The sequence below is a fragment of the Rattus rattus genome, chromosome 2 (genome assembly GCF_011064425.1).
Source record: "Rattus rattus isolate New Zealand chromosome 2, Rrattus_CSIRO_v1, whole genome shotgun sequence".
In the NCBI taxonomy this organism is placed as follows: Eukaryota; Metazoa; Chordata; class Mammalia; order Rodentia; family Muridae; genus Rattus; species Rattus rattus.
Window position 1 is genome coordinate 178013074 of NC_046155.1, and position 13826 is coordinate 178026899.

A 13826-nucleotide genomic window follows, 5' to 3' on the forward strand; every position below is an offset into this window, starting at 1 on the left:
ACACACACACACACAAATTCTCTGGGGCTTGAGAAATGGCTCTGTGGTTATGAGTGCTTACCGCTTGGTTATAAGGGCCAGAGTTGCATCCTCAGCACCTACATTGAGCAGCTCACAATCCTCTGAGGGATCTGACACCTCTTCTGGCTTCTGTGGACACTGGCACATAAATTAAACATGAAAATACACTTAGATGTGAATGTACACTCATACATGTACATTGAATAAAAGTAAATATTTAAAAATACTCAAAAGGAGACTAGAGAGATGGCTCAGTGTTAAGAGAGCATTGGCTGCTCTTTCAGAGGACCCGGGGTTTCATTTCCAGCACCCACCTGACAGCTCACAACCAAGAACTCATGTTCCAGTGGATCCGACACCGTCACACAAACATATATGCAGGCTGAATACCAATGCATGTGTGCACATGCGCGTGTACACACACACACACACACACACACACACACACACACACACAGGGTGTAGTGGGACACATCTGTAATCCTAGTGCTTGGGAGGCAGAGGCAGGTAAATCTGTGAGTTCAAAGCCAGCCTGGACTACAGAAGTGAATTCCAGCAAGGCCAAGGCTACACAGAGAAACCCTGTGTCGAAAAACCAAAACCAAAATAAAAAATATATTGAAGTTTTCGGGGCTTGAGAGAGTTCAGCAGTTAAGAGTGCACACTGCTCTTCCAGAAGACTGAGTTGGGTTCCTGGCACCCATATTAGATGACTCACTTCACCACTTTGGGTGACCACTTAACCCTTTCCTGTAACTTCAACTCCAGGGGATCTGGCGCCCTCTTCTGGCCTCCGAGAACACTACACTTAACCTAGACAGACAAGCATATACTTAAATAATAATAGTTACTATAATAGTATAATGATAAATAACGATAGATTGTTACATTAATATTATTTATAATACAACAGTTATTTATTAATTATATTTATTTTACTGTATCGATAAAGAACTATTTATATAATTATCATTATTGTTGTTAAAGTGCCTAGAACCTGCTAGTGAGGGACTGAGAGCTTGCGGAGAGGCCGCCGAACCAGGGCTCCGCATGTGGCTCAGTGGTAGGGCAACCACCAGGCGTGCACCAGGTTATGGATCTGATTTCTGGCACCAAAAATGAAAAGAACTAAGAAAAGATAAGGAGGATCAGCCGCATGACTTTCTGACTTTTTATTCTTTTTACTCTCAGCCTCATCTCCAGATGACGTGACCGTTAAGCGGTTTCTTCTTTTAGGCAAGTGGCTCTCACTTTTAATGGTTTTTGCCTCCAGGGCATAAAAAGTGGTTTCTGTACAAGGTAAGATGGCTGCCAGGCATCGACAGGGGTCCAGCAGAAGTGTTGGAAGGCATTACCCAGCATAAAGAGCAGATACTCTTCTGGCTTAACACGCCGTCAGGGTGAAGTTCCGGTTACTGGCTCCAGGCAGGACTCATTTACCTGCAATGTCCCACTGCCTTTCCCATTACTTCCTAGTGATACATCTATCATGCACTCATCAATCTACCTGTCTTCTGTCTACCTATCATCTATTATATCTATCATCTACTAATCAATTATCTAATAATTTCTAAACAAGACTCTTGCAACCTAAACTGGTCCCGCACTCATCATGATCGGAAGGGTGGTTTTGAACGCCTAACGCTCTCACTTTTACCTGCCAAGTGCTAGGATTGTGGGGGGTCACCCCCATGCCTAGTTTATTCTGTGTTGGGGATCAAACCCAGGGCTCCATCATGCAAGACAGTCACTCTTTACCACACTCTAGTCCTTGGTTTTATTTATTTGTTTTTGTTAATACAGGTACAGCAGATCCCTCTGAGAATCAGTTAAAAGCTACGAACATCTAGTGTGTGGGGGGAATACCCATCCTCACAAAATTCAGTACAGAATTTCGGGAGCTTCATGGACATTCTCCCAGCTCTTCCAAAACTCTCTGCATATGTGGCTTTGAATCTCGGTTGCACAGTGTCCCATTCAGAGAAGGCTCGCTCAGGCAACCAGTCCCTTGTATAGATCAAGAGGTCCAGTGGGTAGGGAGTGAGGCATTGGCTCTGTTGCCTTGGAGACCAGGAGAAACAGCATGTAAAATGCAGACCACCTGACTCCCCAGAGCTGGGACATTTCCACTTCACCCTGAATGAGGACATTCTAGAAGCGCTGATCATCACCCTTTCCCTACGCAGTAGGAAGGAGAGCCGCGTAGCCATTTTCTGTTCCTCTCCAAAAACACAAAGGCCCCAGCTGTGGCTGATGACAAACACCTGGGGAGAGGATGCAAGCGACTGGAGGCTTCGGGTGATGGGAGGATAGAGCTGACACCACAGGGTAGAGACTACAGAGAGCAGACCCACTCACTCACCAACTCCATTCATTCCTTGATTCATTCATTTGCCCACCTATTCAATATCGCTGGACAGAGGTCTCCCATCTACTGGCTGTAGAGGTGGGCCAAAGTGAACCAAATCTATTCCAGTCTTTGGTCAGCTTTGGTCAGCACTGACAGCAAGATAGATGCGCCCCCCGACACACACACACAGAAAGAGAGAGAGAGAGAGAGAGAGAGAGAGAGAGAGAGAGAGAGAGAGAGCAACCACTAATAGTAGAGACGGTATAGGACAAGTTGGAAGCATAGACAGCCTACATACAGGCTGCAGAGGTCAGAGGTTTCCTGGAAGGAAGAGCATTGAAGATGTATCTCTCTCTTGACTTACTTATTTTACTTACTACGTATATAGTGTTCTGTCTGCATGTATGCCTGCACATCAGAAGAGGGCACCAAATCTCATTGTAGACGGTTGTGAGCCACTATGTTATTGCTGGGAATTGAACTCAGAACCTCTGGGAAAATACCCAGTACTCTTAACCTCTGAGCCATCCCTCCAGCCTGGTGAATTAATCTCTCTTTCTCTCATATTTTAAAAGTTCTATCTATCTATCTATCTATCTATCTATCTATCTATCTATCTATCTAATCTATCTATCTATCTATCTATCCATCCATCCATCCATCCATCTATCTACCTGAGGGGAAGTGCATATGCCACCACATGCCTGTGGAGATCAGAGGTGAACAACTTGTGAGAGTCAGTTCTCTTCTTTCCCTTATGTGCATGCTTGGGGCTTGAACTCAGATTGTCAGGCTTGGCGCCAAGAATAACTCCCTGCTAAGTCACCTCACTGGACCTTATTTTGTTCTTGAGACAAGGACTCATGTACCAGGCAGGCCTTGAACCCATGTGTAGTCAAGAATGACTTTGAATTCTTGACCCTCCTGCTCCTGTCTCTAGACTGAATTTCAGGCAATCACCCCTACACCCTGTTTTATTCGGTGCTGGGGATTGAACCCAAGACTTCATCCATGCTAGGCAAGCTCTCTAACCAAATGAGCTTATTTGCCAGCCCTGGTTTAAAAAAAAAAAAAACTTATCGTTGTGTGTATGGTGTGTGTATGGTGTGTGTGTGTGTGTTTGTGTGTGTGTGTGTGTGTGTGTGTGTGTGTGTGTGTGTCGGGAGGGGTGCTTTTACCAAAGTGCATATGTCAAAGGACAACTTTGTGGAGTCCTTTCTCTCCCTCCAGCTCTCCATGGGCTCTGGGGATCCAACTCAGGCTTCTGGCATTTGTATCATCAGGCGACAATTGCTTTTATTGGCCAGACCATCTCACTGGCTCCTGTTTGTTTAAAAATTTAAAGTTAGACTTGGCCATTGTATTTTATGTCTGAACATTGTGCCTGCATGTAAGTATACTGTGTACCACGGGTGTGCTTTGTTGCCATGGAGGTCAGAAGAGAGTATCGACTCCCTCAGAAATGCAATTACAGACGGTTGTGAACCACCATGTGGGTGCTGAGAATTGAACCTATGTCCACTACAAAGGCAATAGGTGCTCTTAACCACTGAGAAATCTCTCCATCTCCTGTACGTTTTTGAGACGTGGTCTTATATAACTCATTGAATTTACTACTCAATCAATGCTAGCCTTAAATTCCTTTTCCTTATGCCTCACCTTCCAAAGTTCTGGGATTAACGGTGTGTACCACCATAGCAACAGGAGGCTGAATCTGTCCATTTTCCTTTCTTTCATTTGCTCCTTCGTTTGTTTGTTCGTTTGTTTTGAGACAGAGTTTCTCTCTGTGGCCCTGGCTGTCCTGGAACTCACTCTGTAGACCAGGCTGGCCTCGAACTCAGACATCCACCTATCCCTGCCTTCTGAGTGCTGGGATTAAAGGCAAGGGCAACCACACTTAGCTAAGGTCGAATCTTTTAAGAGCTGATGGAAGGGAGGCCAGAGAGATAAATCAGTGGTTAAGAGCACTTTCTGCTCTTCCTAGGACCTGAGTTTGGTTCAAGATTGCCTTCAGATCCAAGAGATCCAATGCCATCTTCTGGCCTCTGAAGGAAACTGCACTCAGAGGCGACTGCACTTACCCCACCCCTATAAACACCTATGTATACATTTACAAACACAATACTTTTTGAAAGACTGATGGAAGGGTCAAAGCCATGGCTCAGCGTGTCAAGGTGCTTATCCCTGAAACTCCTGACCCGAATTTGCTCCTTGGAACTCACACAGTGGGGAACACGGGCTCCTGAAATTTGTCCTCTGACCTCCACAGTGGTAACAGGGCATGCACAGACAACACGCATGCCATTAATTAATTAATTAATTAATCACTATTTGAAAATGAAACAACAAAAGGAGTGCACAGAGGCTTGTAGCTGAGCAGGGTAGGTGGGCAACTGCAGTGTAGGGACGCAGCAGAGGGAATATCTGTCATGGAGGCTGACGGTCTTGTGACACAGACTCAGCTAAGGAGGATGACAGGGAGCCATGGAGAAGTTTAAGAGGGAGAGGGACAAGGACAGGGCCAGCTGTGATACTGCTCAGAGTCTTTGGGGATTATGGAAGGGAAAGGTGAGAGGTGAGTGGGATGGGCTGGCAGGAAAGGCTAAGGAAGGCTGGGCAGAGGGAACAGAGTGGAAAGGAAAGGGTATCTACACAGGAGACCAGATAGGACTGACCTGTGGCCTGACTGCCAAGATAGGAAACTTCAAGGCAGCATTAATGTAGCAGCAGATGAGCAGCATGTGTGACCTTCATAGCAGGGATGCTTTACAGGGTATATTAGTCATCCATCAAGATAGCAGAAGGTCTATGGCTTAAAACAACATATAATGATCAGCTTGTAACTTCTGTGGATCAGGGTCGAGCAGGATGTATCTGAATCTGCCCAAAGTCTCTGAGACCTGAAACCATGGATTGGCTTGTTCTTATCTGGAGCTTAGGCTGGGAGAGATTGACAAATGCCTGAAAGCTGTACAGAATTCACTGTCCTGTAGTCAGAAGAAGTTCCTTGTTCTCTTGCTGCCAATCAAAATGCTCAGTATCATAGCTTTCTCTACAGTATGATGTATGGTGTGTGTGTGTGTGTGTGTGTGTGTGTGTGTGTGTGAGAGAGAGGGGGGGGGAGAGAAGGGGGAGGGGAGAAGAGGGAGAGAGGGAGAGGGGAGAGGGAGAGAGAATGTGGGTGTGCATGCAGAGATCAGAAGGCAACTCTAAGGAGCTGTTTCTTTCTCTCTGCTGTGAGTCCCTGGACTCATCATGTGGTCAGGCTTTTACAGCAAGTGCTTTTACAAGCTGAGTCATTTTGACAGTCCATCCACCTTCTTGTTGAGACAGGATCTCTCTTGTTGTGTATTCCAGGTTAACTGGTCTGTGAATGTCTGACTAGTGCTTCTGTTTCAGCACAGGAGTGCTGGGATTACAGGTGTGAGTCGACACATCTGACTTTTTCCCTGGGTTCTGAGGAGTGAACTGAGGTCATAGCAAATGTGTTTACCTGGTAAACTTTGGCCCTTTTCATTTGCTTTTTCAAAAATATTAGAGGGACTGGGGATGTGGTTCAGTAGGTAGAGTATTTGTGGAGTGTGTGTGCACAAAATCGTGAGTTCGATCCAGGGCATCATAGGTGTATGATGGTGCACACCAGTAAGGGCAACATTCAAGAGGTAGAGGCAGGAGGATCATGAGTTCAAGGCTTGCCTTCCCTACACAGAAAGTTCAAGGGAAGCTTAGCCTATATGAGACCCTGTCTTTAGAAAAAAAATAAGCCAAGTGGTGGTGGTGTAGGCCTTTAATCCCAGCCTAGTCTACAGAGCAAGTTCCAGGACAGCCAGAACTACAGAGAGTCCCTCTCTATATATCTATATCTTATCTATATCTATACCTATATATGACAAAATAAATCAATAGGACAAAATTGCAACATACAGATTGGGAAAGGATCTTCTCCAACCTTACATCTGACAGAAGGAAAATATCCAAAATTTATAAAGAACTCAAGAAGTGGGGGCTGGAGAGATGGCTCAGTGGTTAAGAACATTGACTGCGGGGTTGGGGATTTAGCTCAGTGGTAGAGCGCTTGCCTAGCAAGTGCAAGGCCCTGGGTTCGGTCCCCAGCTCCGAAAAAAGAAAAAAAAATTGCCTGAACCCGAACATGAATACATACACAAATAAAACTAAAAAGAACATTGACTGCTCTTCCAGAGGTCCTGAGTTCAATTCCCAGCAACCACATGGTGGCTCACAACCATCTGTAATGAAATCCGATGCCCTCTTCTGTTGTGTCTGAAGACAGCTACTGTGTACTCACAATAAATAAATAAATCTTTAAGAAAGAAGTCAAGAAACCCCCAAACCCCAAATAACCCAATTAAAAATGGGGTACAGAGCTAAACAGACGATTCTCAATAGAGGCTGAGAAACATTTTAAAAACTGTTCAAAGTCCATAGTCATCAAGGAAATGCAAATCAAAACAACTCTGAGATTCCATCTCACACCCATCAGAATGGCTAAGATCAAAAACATCAAGTAATAACACACGCTGGCGAGGGTGTGGGGCCAAGGACACACTCCTCCATTGATGGTGGGAGTGCAGACTTGTACAACTACTTTGGCAATCAATTTGGTGGTGTCTCAGAAAACTGGGAATAGTTCTACTTCAAGACCCAGCTTACGACTCCTGGGCATATACCCAAAAGATGCTCCAACATCTCACAAAGATACTTGGTCAACTCTGTTCACAGCAGCCTTATTTATAATAGCTAGAAACTGGAAGCAACCCATATGTCAACTGAAGAATGGATAAAGAAAATGTGTTACATCTACACAATGGAGTACTACTATTCAGTTATGAAAAACAAAGAAATCATGAATTTTGCAGGCGAATGGATGGAACTTGAGAATATCATCTTGAGTGAGGTAACCCAGACCCAAAATGACATGTACTTGTTTATAAGTGAATATTAACAAGATACAGGATACCCATGCTGCACTACATAGATACAAAGAAGCTAAATAAGAAGGAAGGCACAAACAAGGCTTGACTCTCACTGGAAGGAAGAATAAAATAGTCATAAGAGGCAGATGGAGGGAGAGAGCTGGATGGGGAGGGGGATGGGGATGAGGATGGGGATGGAGGGTTTGGGATCAGGAGTAAAGAGGGACAGGAGAGAGGGCCAGATGGCCATGAGAATGAATGGAAATCTGCAACTGACGGGGGTTAGGGAGTGGGAAGGTAGGTGACATCTCCAGGATATGACAGAGGCCTGGGATAAGGGAGGCACCCAAGAATTAATGGAGGAGACCTCAGCTGTAAATCACACAGCACTGGGGACATGGAACCCAAAGAGGCCACCTCCTGTAGCCAGGCAGGAACCACACCCAAAATTTATTTTGGCTACAAGAAATGCAGGGACGCTGGAGAGATGGCTCAGCGGTTAAGAGCACTGGCTGCTCTTCCAGAGGTCCTGAGTTCAATTCCCAGCAACCACATGGTGGCTCACAACCATCTGTAATGGGATTCCATGCCCCTCTTCTGGTGTGTCTGAAGACAGCTACAATGTATCCTATACCTGAAAGAAATGCAGGGACAGGGGATAGAGCAGAGACAGAGAGAATGGCTAACCAATAACCAGAACAACTTGAGACCCATCTCTTGGTCAAGCACCATTGCCTAACACTATTGACGATATCTGTTGTGCCTGTAGACAGGAGCGTGTTGTCCTCTGAGAGGTTCCACCCAGCAGCTGACTCAGACTGATGCAGACACCCACAGTCAAACAGTGGATGGAGCTTGGGGAATCTTATGGAAGAATAGGAGGAAGGACCATGGGCCCTGAAGGGGATAGGAACTCCACAGGAAAACCAGCAGAATCAACTAACCTGGACTGTTGGGGCTCTTGGAGTCTGAACCACCAACCAAAAAGCATACATGGCTGGACCTAGGCCTCCCCTCACATATGTAGCAGATGTGCAGCTTGGTCTTCATGTGGGTCCTGAAAACTAGAGGTGGGGCTATGCCCAAAGCTGTGGCCTGTCTGTGGGATATGTTCTAGCTGGGCTGCCATGTCTGGCCTCCGTGGGAGAGGATGCACCTAGCCTAGCCTTGCACAGACTTGATGTGCCAGGGTGGTGGGAAACCCAGGGGTGCTACCCCACCCGCTTAGAGGAGAAGGGAAGGGGGGATGAGAGGAAGGATTGTGGGAAGGTGTGGCCAGGAGGGGGCAATGAGCAGGATGTAAAGTGAATAATAAAAGATATATAGCTATTTAATAAAAAATCCAGCCAAACAAAACCAGCTTCTGTAAATCTGTAAATACATAAAGAAATGAAAATAAATAACGAATATGAAATGTGCTGTCTTTAGTCATTAGAATAACAAATGATTTAATTACATATTATTTAACATATAACCTATATAGATAATGCATCATGTAGACGTATCCAAAGATAGTTATTACTTAGAAATGTCAGGAAAAGGAAAAGTCAGAAAATGGTTTTCTCTTGAGACAGGGTCTCACTATGTAGTCCTGACTGGCCAGGATTTCTCACACACAGATTCTTCCTGCCTCTGCCTTCTGAGTGCTACAGGCCCCAGGCGAAGACATGATTTAAAACAATGACAAAGACAGAGAGACGGTTCTGTGCTTAAGAGTGCCTGCTACACAATCCTAACCACCACAGCTTGATGTCTCATCCAGTTGGGCATCCTGCAAACTTCTGTAATCTCAGCTCCAAGATGAGTAGAGACTGGAGGGTCTCTAAAGCTTTGCTTCCGGAGAAAAGGTAAGCCTCGGTTTAGGTACAGGGAGGGAGAGACCCTGCCTCAAAGGAATAGATAGTGATAGATGACACCTAATACCCCTTTTTGATGTTCGCTCTTGCACAGGCATGTACATAGTTGCAACACACACACACACACACACACACACACACACACACACACACAATGGAGTTGGAGAAATGGCTCAGTGGTTTAGAGTAATTGGTGCTTCTGCAGAGAATCCAGGTTCAATCCCCAGCACCCACATAGTGACTCACAACCATCTGTACCTCAAATTCCCAAGGGCAGACTCCCTCTTCTGACCTCTTCCAGCACCAGGCAAACATATGGTGTGCATACATAGATGCAAGTCAAACATTCTTATGTATAACTTAGTATATAACTCTAAAACAATAACCACAACAAATCCCCACTAGTAGCTCTTTTCCATAAGGAACAGGCTAAGATCAGAATGGCTAAGATCAAAAACATCAAGTAATAACACACGCTGGTGAGGGCTTAGGGTAGAATTGGCAAATTGTTTTTCTTGAAACCCCTCATGTACTATTTAGTTCTTTTTTTTCCCTTTAAAAAGTAGTTACTAGCAATATTGTTTTATTTAGAAAATTAATTTTAATTTAAAATAAAAAAAATGTTGGTACTCCTACCCCTAGTGGCTATTTTATGTGAGTATTTCTTGACTGTAGCTGATTTTTATCTTGAAAGGGGTTCCGGGTAGTGTCTGAAGACTTTGGTTATTACAATTAGAGAGATGTTGCTGATCTGACATCACTTCCTAGCTATGTGACACGCTTCTCTTTCTCGCCTTCAGTTTTTACATCTATAAAATGGGAGCTATGCTAGACATGAGGATGCATGCCTGAAATCCCAGCACTTGAGAGGCTCAAGAAGGAAAGCTGATATAAGTAAAATAAATACAATATAATTAATTAAGCAATTAAAAACTAAGTATGGGGGTTGGGGATTTGGCTCAGTGGTAGAGCGCTTGCCTAGGAAGCGCAAGGTCCTGGGTTCGATCCCCAGCCCCGAAAAAAAAAAAATTACTTAAAAAAAAAAAAAAACTAAGTATGGTGTTGTATACCCATAATCCCAAAGTCTGGGAGATAGAGACCAGAAAATCAGAAGTTCAGGCTCATCTTTGGCTGCATAGTGAACTCCTGGCCAGCTTGGGACACAGGAGAACCCATCTTTAAAAACAAAACAAATAACTACTAGTAGTTGTACAGGTGGCTCAGCCAGTGAGAGGTTTGCAGCAAAAGCATGAAGATTTGAGTTCAAATTCCCAGCACCTATGGAAGCATCTGAGCATGGCAGAGCCTATAATCTCAGTGCTAGGGAAGAGGAAACAGGAGGATGCCTGGGTTCTGCTGGCCAATCAGTCCAACAGATTCCTCAAGCTCAGTGAGAGACCCTGTCTCAAAATATAAGGTAGAGAGCATTTGAGAAAGATAATCAACATTGACTTCCGTTCTACAGATACACACACACACACACACACACACACACACACACACACACGCCTGAACACACATGCAAAGATGTGTGCATACATATAAACAGCAAGCAAAGAAATAAGTAATTAGAAATAAAACACTATGGAGCTAACCTCAAGCTGCTTCTCTCAAAGACTGAGACGATGCTTACAAGGTACTGAGTCTGCAAAGTAAAAGTTCAGTTTATGTTGGTTGTTATGGTGGCATCTGTTATATTCCTCTCCCTGGCAAAAGATGATGAATATACCCAGAACCGACAAGTGCATTCCAGGCCCCTCTCCTTCCCTTACAAGTTGTGTTAATTTGCTTCTAAGCCAGAGGTGTTAGGATGTTTTTCATAATCCAGCCCCTCGGGTGGCATGGCGGGTGGCATGGCGGGGATGAAATGAACTGAGATAAAGCAGTGCTGATGAAAAACTCCGGTGTCCTGATACATACCTGTCCAAACTGAGACAAGAGAATTGCCCAGTCTGACCTACAGAAGGAGTCCTGAGTCAGCCTGGGCTACAAACTGAGATGCTGACTCAAAAAGATAAAAAGAAACAACAACAATAACAACAAAACAAACAAACAAATAAGGAGGGACGGAAGAAAGACTAATGGGATTTTTGAGAAACTAGGTACCAAGAGATACAAAAATATATATCTGGTCAATGACATAAAGAGGAACATAGGTTGTGCTCTGTTAACATATAAGCATTTGCCCTGCAAGCCTGATGACCCGAGGTCCATCTCCAGGACCCATATGATGAAAGGAGAGAACCAACTCTTGCAAATTACCCTGTGACCTTTATGTGCATGCCGTGGCACGAATACTTCCCCGATCACATACACATCATATAACACACACACACACACACACACACACACACACACACACACACACACGCTTAAAAAAAGTCTCTGAAACTCACCCATTGCTGGTCTTTCTCCACAAAAAGGCTGCTTCAACCCAGCTCTGCCTTGTATTCTCTGGGTGATCTTGGGTGAATGGCCTCCCATCTCAGAGTCTCTGCCTGACCACTTGGCAAATATTTTGTAAGAATTTCTTGAGATAAAGTGGTTTGTGGGCTGTCTAGCCGAAGAGAGAGACAAACCTTGGCTAGTTCTTAAGGTTTTTATGGTGTTGTTTTCCTTCACCCCCAACCCCCATGCCCACGTAGCTTAGGCTGACCTCAAACTCCCTATATAGACAAGGACAACCTTGAACTCTGATGTTCCTGTCTTTACCCCTCTGGGATCACAAATGTGCACCACCATACCTGGCTCAATTTACATCGTTCTTAAAAAAATGTGTGAGGGGACTTCCCAGGTTGTTCTCATCAAATCAAGGTAACTCTGGTCCTCCGAAAGGCTGAGTTTAGAAGGACAGGAAATATTTGGTCCAAGGTCACCCAGAAGCCAGGGGACATTCCTGAAACTCAGACCAAGAACAAAGTTAAAATCGTCTGTTTTTCTACATCAACTTGGCCCATCCCATACTCACTGATTAGTTCTAGAAGTGACAGCAATATTCACAACTGTTGCCTAGTTCTCCAGCCCAGTCCTGGATACGTTTATCTATCCTCTTTGTTCCCCAGCCTGATTCTTGTCTTGATGAGAACCGAACGACATCCTCCTTTTCCGTCAGGGTTAAATAAGCTACGGTAGAAGCAGAAGGTACCAAGAAAAGGAAAATTGTTGGTAAAACTCAAAATGCTTGCTATGCTTGTAAATGAATTATGGTTCATTTGGAAGAAATCTTTGGCCCCGCTACTTGAGGAAAGAGGAGAAAAGACCCTGAGAAGTTGATCTTTCCCTTGATTTTTTTTTGGGGGGGGGAGGGAGATGGGGGAGAGCATTCCTGGGGTCTTTTTTAAAAGGCCCTCCCCTCATTTCCGGCCGCCGCTGCCAACCTTGGCTGGGCGCCTGGATCCTGTTGCTATGACAACAGGAAGAGGCGGTGGCGGCGGCAAGCCATGCTGAAGAGATGGAGGCTAGTGGGGGTGGGGGTGGTGGCTTTGAAATGGGGGTGGGGGTAGGGATCAAGGGGATAGGGGTGCAGGTGGGAGGGAGCAGAGGTGTCCTCTATCTCTGACTTCCTCAGTGCATTTGAGATGGTCCCCTTCCCCACAATCAGCCTCTTTCCGTCTCTCCCTGTCTCTTTTTCGGTCTCTGTCTTGCTCTCCCCCCTTACTCTCTCCCTTGCCCCCATCCCCAATTTCTTTATCACCCCTTCCTCTATTTCTTTCCCTCTTCCCATCCTTTCAGTCTCTCTCTTCCCATCTGTTTCTCCTCCCTTTTCTCTGGATGACTGTCTCTTACTCCTGTTCCCTTCCGTTGCCCAGACCCCATCCCTCTTCCTCTCATCTCCCCAACCCTCCCCAGCTTCCCCCTACCCTTCTATTTCTCCCTCATCTCTTGCTGTTCTCTCTTTGCATCTCTTCCTGCTTCTGTCCCCTTCTCTCTCTGGATATTTCTCTCTGTGTGTGTCTCTTCAACTTCCTTCTGCTACCAGTCACTGCCTCCCCCAAATTCTTCCCTCCCCCACCTCTGTTCTCAGTCTCTGGGTCTCTCTGTCTTTCCGATTCTCCTTGTCTCTCTCCGTCTCCCTCCCTCTCTGGATCTGTTTCTCTTCTTCCTCAGCTTCCTTCTGCCACTCAGACCCTGCTCCCCAACCACTTCCCTTCCCCCCAATCCCTCTCCTCTCGGAGGCTCCCCCATCCCTCAGCAGCTCCCCTCCCCCTCCCTCCCTCCTCCCTTCTTCTCTCTTCCAGCTCCGCACTTTACCCAGCGACACGAAAACCAAATTGTCTCCTCACCTTTTTTCAAATCCCGACCCTCACATCCTGACCGCCCAAGCTCCGAGCTACCCCCAGCTCCCCTCCCCCTCACTCTACACCCCCATTCTTCATACGCCTCCTCATCTCCATCCCCTCTCAACCAGGTCGGACGCCTGGGTCCCTTGCTGCTGGGGGAGGGGGAAGCAGCGAGAATTGGGAGCCCAGAGGTGTTTCTGGGGAGGGTGCTGGCAGCAGGGGCTGGACGTCCCTCCCAGTGCATCGGAGAGTTGACCTATCGTTAACTGAGGTGAGAGATCTTTTTATTAATCGGAGGTGGGTGGGCGTAGAATTAAGGTTCTGTGTATCCCCCTGATTCTGAGAAATGCTAGGCTCTCAAACGAAGGACTGTGATCCCTTCTTC

At 45.7% G+C, this 13826-nt stretch overlaps 1 protein-coding gene and 1 long non-coding RNA gene across 4 annotated transcripts in view; one reads left to right on the forward strand and one right to left on the reverse strand.

Moving 5' to 3' along the window:
- LOC116892695 lies at positions 1-13225 on the reverse strand. Of its 3 annotated transcripts, XR_004386965.1 has the most exons (4): positions 13022-13154; positions 11906-12284; positions 11558-11718; positions 1-159 (listed from the first exon to the last, which is right to left on the reverse strand). It is a non-coding gene; the product is annotated as an uncharacterized LOC116892695 (long non-coding RNA). The 3 variants fall into 3 exon arrangements; XR_004386964.1 differs by lacking the exon at positions 13022-13154 and adding an exon at positions 13174-13225 and having other exon boundaries at positions 11558-12284; XR_004386963.1 differs by having other exon boundaries at positions 11558-12284; positions 13022-13160.
- LOC116892692 (proline-rich protein 36-like) overlaps positions 12697-13826 on the forward strand; it is a 3800-nt gene continuing 2670 nt past the window's right edge. Inside the window, exon 1 of the mRNA XM_032894550.1 lies at positions 12697-13712. Within this exon, the coding sequence (XP_032750441.1) occupies positions 12740-13696 (957 nt within the window). The 5' untranslated portion in view covers positions 12697-12739 and the 3' untranslated portion in view covers positions 13697-13712. The remainder of the gene's footprint in view (positions 13713-13826) is intronic.